This window comes from Salvelinus sp. IW2-2015, unplaced genomic scaffold (genome assembly GCF_002910315.2).
Source record: "Salvelinus sp. IW2-2015 unplaced genomic scaffold, ASM291031v2 Un_scaffold2977, whole genome shotgun sequence".
Classification (NCBI taxonomy): Eukaryota; Metazoa; Chordata; class Actinopteri; order Salmoniformes; family Salmonidae; genus Salvelinus; species Salvelinus sp. IW2-2015.
Genome location: NW_019944272.1, coordinates 13,771 through 21,228, shown reverse-complemented (window position 1 = coordinate 21,228; position 7,458 = coordinate 13,771). Strand labels below are relative to the sequence as shown.

The 7,458-nt window shown below is 53.5% G+C and overlaps 1 protein-coding gene across 1 annotated transcript in view; it reads right to left on the bottom strand.

Annotated features, from left to right (window-relative positions):
* The window catches only part of LOC112075090 (zinc finger FYVE domain-containing protein 26-like), a gene marked incomplete at its 5' end in the record, with an annotated part of 75,843 nt that overhangs the window by 54,621 nt on the left and 13,764 nt on the right, over nucleotides 1-7,458 (bottom strand). The window contains 2 exon segments of the mRNA XM_070440759.1: nucleotides 5,544-6,101; nucleotides 6,192-6,464. Of these exon segments, the coding sequence (XP_070296860.1) occupies nucleotides 5,544-6,101; nucleotides 6,192-6,464 (831 nt within the window).

Here is a 7,458-nt window from a genome sequence, read left to right as displayed (position 1 = left end):
TCCCCTCCGTCTCCTAGTCCCCCTCCGTCTCCCTAGCTCCCCTCCCTCCGTCCTTCCTACCTGTCCCTCCGTCTCGCCTAAGTCCCCCCGATCTCCCTGTCCCCTCACGTCTCCCTATCCGTCCCCTAGTCCTCCCGTCTCCCTAGTCCCCTCCGTCTCCCTAGTCCCCTAGTCTCCCTCCGTCCCCCTAGTCCCCCTCCGTCTCCCTAAGTCCCTCTCGTCTCCCCTATCCCCTCCGTCTCCTCCGTCTCCCTAGTCCCTCCGTCTCCCTAGTCCCCGTAGTCGTCCTCCGTCCCCTATCCCCCTCCGTCTCCCTAGTCGCCCTGTCTCCTCCGTGCTCCCTAGTCCCCCCGTCTCCCTAGTCCCCTAGTCTGCCTCCCGTCTCCCAGTCCCCTCCGTCTTCCTAGTCCCCCTAGTCTCCGTCTCCAGTCTCCTCCCTAGTCCCCTCCGTCTCCCTGTCCGTCCTCCGTCTACTGTTCCCCTCCTCGTCTCCCTACGTCCCCCTCCGGCTCCTCCGTCTCCCTATCTTCTCCGTCTCCCTAGTCTTCTCCGTCTTCCCTAGTCCCCTCGTCTCCCTAGTCTCCTTCCGTCTCCCTCTAGTCCCTAGTCTCCGGTCGTCCCCCTATCCCCCTCCGTCTCCCTTAGTCTCCTCCGTCTCCCTAATCCCCTCCGTCTCTCCTAGTCCCCCTCCGTCTCCCTAGTCCCCTCTCCGTCTCCACTAGAATCCCCTCCTCTCCCTAGTCCCCTTCCGTCTCCTAGTCCCCGCTCCGTCTCCCTTGTCCCCCCCTCCGTCCCCCTTTCCTAAAGAGACATAGTGGATCCCTTTCTAACCTTGTTATCTCTCCGTCCTCAGGACTGAGGGGTGGAACCCAATGTGAAACACGCTGAGGGGCATCCGAGGGTTTTCCTGTCGTGCTCCAACAGATGGGCAAGATCCTCAGTCACACAGCCAGTCTAGTGGCAACAACAAGGGCCCCGCCAAGGACAGGGTGAACAAAACTGCATAAACCACAGTCATACGTTTATTTGCCTTATATATGAAAATACATTGGACATCTTAGCTAGGCCAATCTCCTCACAAATGTAAAAACATGGTGGACCATGATCGAATATGCAACAGAGCCTGGGTACAGGTCTGTTAGTGCTGTCATTTCCTCTCCATGTCAACTGCTACATGGCAATGGCCAGAGTACAAGGTGTGGGATGTTAGCCCTCTACGTGGAACAGAGGACAAGGTGTGGGATGTTAGCCCTCTAATGGGAAACAGAGGACAAGTTGTGGGATGTTAGCCCTCTACATGGCCACAGAGGACAAGTTGTGGGATGTTTAGCCCTCTACATGAACACAGAGTACAAAGGTGTGGATTTAGCCCTCTACATGACACAGAGTACAAGGGATGGTGGGATGTTAGCCTCTCATGGAAACAGAGTACAAGGTGTGGGATGTTTAAGCCCTCTACATGACACAGAGTACAAGGTGTGGGTGTTAGCCTCTACATGGAACAGAGTACAAGGTGTGGGATTGTTAGCCCTCTACATGGAACAGAGTACAAGTTGTGGGATGTTAGCCCTCTACGTGGAACAGAGTACAAGGTGTTGGGATGTTAGCCCTCTACATGGAACAGAGGACAAGTTATGGGATGTTAGCCCTCTACGTGGAACAGAGGACAATGTTAGCCCTCTACGTGGAACAGAGTACAAGGTTTGGGATGTTAGCCCTCTACATGACACAAGAGTACAAGGTAGTGGGAATGTTAGCCCTCTACGTGGAACAGAGGACAAGGTGTGGGAATGTTAGCCCCTTCTACGTGGAACAGAGGACAAGTTGTGGATGTTAGCCCTCTACATGGAACAGGGTACAAAGTGTGGGATGTTAGCCCTCTACGTGGAACAGAGGACAAGTTTATGGGATGTTAGCCTCTACGTGGAACAGAGGACAAGGTGTGGGATGTTAGCCCTCTACATGGAACAGAGTACAAGTTGTGGGATGTTTAGCCCTCTAGTATGGGAACAGGAACAGAGTACAAGTTGTGGGATGTTAGCCCTCTACATGAACAGAGTACACAGTTGTGGGATGTGCCCTCTACATGAACAGGGACAAAATTATGGGATGTTTAGCCCTCTACATGGCACATTTGGACACTGATAAACGCCTAAAAATGGAATGTAGTGGCTGTTCAGTAACATGCTGTACATGATGACGTCAGTATGGGTTTTGACTGACAGACGTTCTGAACTTGAGCACCTCATGAGACAAGAAGTTGCCCCATCCCACCGCTAATTGGTCAACTTTTGCTGTTTCAATTTAGCCCTATCCATAAAGGCCAATTCCGCAAGAGTGTAAAGGGTTAACACAAAACAGGTCTGGATTTTCAGACAGAAAGAGTTGAGAGTTGCTGTTCAGTGTCTCTTCTCTCTCCCTCCCTGCTGTGTTCATACTAGAATCCATTGTGGAGGACCACCGTTGTGGCCAGTCCTTTAGGCTGCTGCATACAGGAAGTGTTGCTGTGCTGCCACCCTGTGCTGAGTGAGGAGGGCATCGCTACCCGACTGAGCCTGGCACAGACCCTTAGAGATCACCCTGCAGCCCCTGTCCACCGCTACAGAAACCACAGGTATATATCCACCTTGCTGCCCCGGGCCACCGCTACAACATCAACAGGTTATTACAGCCCTGGCTAGGTTAGCACCACAGGTCCGTTACAGCCTGGCTAGGTTAGCACCACAGGTCCTGGCTAGTTAGCACCAGGTCCGTTTACAGACCCTGGCTAGGTTAGCACCACAGGTCCGTTACAGACTCTGGCTAGGTTAGCACCACAGGTCGTTACAGACTCTGGCTAGGTTAGCACCACAGGTCCCTGGCTAGGTTAGCCCCACAGGTTCGTTACAGACCCTGGCCAGGTTAGCACCACAGGCCCTGGCTAGGTTAGCACCACAGCCCTGGCCTAGGTTAGCACCACAGGCCCTGGCTAGGTTAGCACCACAGCCCTGGCTAGGTTAGCACACAGGACCCTGGCTAGGTTAGCACCACAGGTTCGTTAAGGACCCTGGCTAGGTTAGGGCTAGGTTAGGGGCTTGTTGTTAGAGGGTTAGGGGGCTAGGGTTAGGGGGCTAGGGTTAGGGGCCTAGGGTTAGGGGAGACTAGGGTTAGGGGGTTAGGGTTAGGGGCCTAGGTTTAGAGAGACTAGGTTAGGGGGCTAGGCTTAGAGGTTAGAGGGTTAGGTGCCTAGGGGTTAGGTGCCTAGGGTTAGAGGGTTAGGGTTAGGGGCCTAGGGTTAGGGGACTAGGGTTAGGGCTAGGGTTACAGGGTTAGGAGGACTAGGGTTAGGGGGCTAGGGTTAGGGGGGCTAGGGTTAGGGGCCTAGGGTTAGGGGGCTAGGGTTAGGGCCTAGGGTTAGGGCCTAGGGTTAGGGCCTTAGGGTTAGGGGGCTAGGGGACCTTAGGGTTAGGGGGCTAGGGGCCTAGGGTTAGGGGCTAGGGTTAGGAGACTAAGGGTTAGGGGCTAGGGTTAGGGTACTAGGGTTAGGGGGCTAGGGTTAGGGGGCTAGGGGCCTAGGTTAGGGGGCTAGGGGCTCTAGGGTTAGGGGGCTAGGGTTAGAGGGTAGAGGTTAGTGTATAACTAAGTGTATAATGTGTTGTGTCTCTGTAGTGGATAGTCCTGCTGCTGGTGCCTCCTAACAGCCCTGGTAGAGCAGGCCAGTCTGAAGGGTTAGGGACCTTAGGGTTAGGGGCCTAGGGTTAGGCTAGGGTTGGGGCCTAGGGTTAGGGGCCTAGGGTACTGGGTTAGGGGGCTAGGGTTAGGGGGCTAGGGTTAGGGGGCTAGGGTTAGGGGGCTAGGGTCCAGGGTGCTAGGTTAGAGGGTTTAGGGGATAGGGTTAGGGGACTAGGGTTAGGGCCTAGGGTTAGGGCTAGGGTTAGGGGGTAGGGTTAGGGGGCTAGGTTAGAGGGTTTAGGGGGTTAGGGGGCTAGGGTTTAGGGGTTAGGGTTAGGGGGCTAGGGTTAGGGGGTTAGGGGGCTAGGTTAGAGGGTTAGAGTTAGGGGGTAGTTAGGGTAGGTTAGGGGGCTAGGGTTAGGGTTGGGTAGGGGGTGGGTTAAGGTTAGGGGGTTAGGGGCTAGGGTTAGAGGGTTAGGGGGATAGGGTTAGGGGCTAGGGTTAGGGGCCTAGGGTTAGGGGGCTAGGGTTAGAGGGTTAGGGGGCTAGGGTTAGAGGGTTAGGGGGCTAGGGTTAGGGTCTAGGGTTAGGGGCTAGGTAGGGTACGGGTTAGGGGGCTAGGGTTAGGGGGCTAGGGTTGGGGGCTAGGGGCCTAGGGTTAGTGTATAACTAAGTGTATAATGTGTTGGTTCTCTGTAGTGGATAGTCCTGCTGCTGGTGCCCTCCTAACAGCCCTGTAGAGCAGGCCAGTCTGAAGGGTTAGAGGGGCTAGGGTTAGGGTACTAGGGTTAGGGTACTGGGTTAGTGGGCTAGGGTTAGGGGCTAGGTTAGGGGCCTAGGGTTAGAGGGTTAGGGTTAGTGTATAACTAAGTGTATAATGTGTTGTGTCTCTGTAGTGGATAGTCCTGCTGCTGGTGCCCTCCTAACAGCCCTGGTAGAGCAGGCCAGTCTGAAGGGTTAGGGGCTAGGGTTAGGGTACTAGGTGTTAGGGTAACTAGGGTTAGGGGGCTAGGGTTAGGGGCGCTAGGGTTAGGGCTAGGGGTTAGGGGGGCTAGGGTTAGGGGGCCTAGGGTTAGGGGGCTAGGGTTAGGAGGCCTAGGGTTGGGGGCTAAGGGCCTAGGGTTAGTGTATAACTAAGTTGAATATGTGTTTGTGTCTCTGTAGTGGATAGTCCTGCTGCTGGTTGCCCTCCTAACAGCCCTGGTAGAGCAGGCCAGTCTGAAGCCGTCGGAGTTGGAATCCCACCCGGTCCGTTCCTCCATGAAGCAGTATGCTGCGTTCCGTGGACCAGCTGTGTCCACCGAGAGCCCCAGGGCGCCCCCTGCAGGCCAGACTACATGAGGAGCTTCGTAGACTACGTCAACACGCTGGCTCATGTTTAATACGCAGCCTGGGATGTGAAGGTGAGTGTGTTTACCTGGTGTGGGTCAGTTGGTAGAAGCATGGCCCTTGTAACGTCATGGGTTTGATTCCCGCTTGGGGCCACCCATATGAAAATGTGTGTGTGTTGTGTGGTGTATGTATGTGTAGCAAAGGTACTCCAAGCGCTAGCTTTTGAATGGCAGAGACTCTCTTAAGGGAGGACGGATCACGTGTAGTTGTGAAACGGAGGTCCCGGGTCGGAGCCACGGTTATGTGCCCGAATTGGGAGGAAGTGGTACTCGCTAAGCAAGCAGCAGCGGCAGGGAGCCTTGCCGTTAAGAGCATTGGGGCCAGTAACTGAAAGGGTGTTGGTTCGAATCCCCGAGACGGCTAGGTGAAAAAAATCTGCCGATGTGCCCTTGAGCAATGCACTTAACTCAAGTTGCTCTTGTAACAGTTAAAAAAAAATAAAAAAATATCGGACATCTTGCACAACAGCAGAATAGAAAGAGAATTGTATTTTACTCTACTGTCTGTTTCTCCTCCGTTTCTCCTGTTTCTCCTCCGTTTCTCCTGTTTCTCCTCTGTTTCTCTCAGTTTCTCCTGTTTCTCCTCCGTTTCCTGTTTCTCCTCTTTCTCCTCCGTTTCTTCCTGTTCTCTCCGTTTCTCCTCCGGTTTCTTCCTCCGTTCTCCTCTCCTCTGTTCTCCTCCGTTTCTCCTCCGTTTCTCCTGTTTTCTCCGTTTCTCCTCCGTTTCTCCTCCGTTTCTCTCGTTTCTCCTCCGTTTCTCCTCCGCTCTCTCTGTCTCTCCTCTGTCTCTCCTCTGTCTCTCCTCCGTTCTCCTCTGTTTCTCCTCTGTTTCTCCTCTGTTTTCCTCGTTTCTCCTCGTTTCTCCTCCGTTTCTCCTCCGTTTCTCCTCCGTTTCTCCTCCGTTTCTCCTGTCTCTCCTCCGTTTCTCCTCTGTTCTCCTCTGTCTCTCCTCCCGTTTCTCCTCCGTTTCTCCTCCGTTCTCCTCCGTTTCTCCTCCGTTTCTCCTCTGTTTCTCCTCTGTTCTCCTCCGTTTCTCCTCTGTTTCTCCTCTGTTTTCTCCTTGTTTTCAAACAGGACCTGTGGTGCTAACCTAGCCAGGGTCTGTAACGGACCTGTGGTGCTAACCTAGCCAGGACCTGTGGTGCTAACCTAGCCAGGGTCTGTAACGGACCTGTGGTGCTAACCTAGCCAGGGCTGTAACTAACCTGTGATGTTTGTAGCGGTGGCCCGGGGCAGCAAGGTGATATATACCTGTGGTTTCTGTAGCGGTGGACAGGGTCTGCAGGGTGATCTCTAGGTGCTGTGCCAGGCTCAGTCGGGTAGCGATGCCCTCCTCACTCAGCACAGGGTGGCAGCACAGCAACACTTCCTGTATGCAGCAGCCTAAAGGACTGGCCACAACGTGGTCCTCCACAATGGATTCTAGTATGAACACAGCAGGGAGGGAGAGAGAGAGACACTGAACAGCAACTCTCAACTCTTCTGTCTGAAAATCCAGACCCGTTTTGTGTTAACCCTTTACACTCTTGGGAATTGGCCTTTATGGATAGGGCTAAATTGAAACAGCAAAAGTTGACCAATTAGCGGGTGGGATGGGGCAACTTCTTGTCTCATGAGGTGCTCAAGTTCAGAACGTCTGTCAGTCAAAACCCATACTGACGTCATCATGTACAGCATGTTACTGAACAGCCACTACATTCCATTTTAGGCGTTTATCAGTGTCCAAATGTGCCATGTAGAGGGCTAACATCCCATAATTTGTCCTCTGTTCCATGTAGAGGGCTAACATCCCACAACTTGTACTCTGTTCCATGTAGAGGGCTAACATCCCACAACTTGTACTCTGTTCCTGTTCCACGTAGAGGGCTAACATCCCACAACTTGTACTCTGTTCCATGTAGAGGGCTAACATCCCACACCTTGTCCTCTGTTCCACGTAGAGGGCTAACATCCCATAACTTGTCCTCTGTTCCACGTAGAGGGCTAACATCCCACACTTTGTACCCTGTTCCATGTAGAGGGCTAACATCCCACAACTTGTCCTCTGTTCCACGTAGAGGGCTAACATCCCACACCTTGTCCTCTGTTCCACGTAGAGGGCTAACATCCCACACCTTGTACTCTGTGTCATGTAGAGGGCTAACATCCCAAACCTTGTACTCTGTTCCACGTAGAGGGCTAACATTGTCCTCTGTTCCACGTAGAGGGCTAACATCCCATAACTTGTCCTCTGTTCCATGTAGAGGGCTAACATCCCACACCTTGTACTCTGTTCCACGTAGAGGGCTAACATCCCACAACTTGTACTCTGTTCCATGTAGAGGGCTAACATCCCACACCTTGTACTCTGTTCCATGTAGAGGGCTAACATCCCACTAGCTAGGTACGATGCGCGGCACGCTATCGGCGTTGGGTA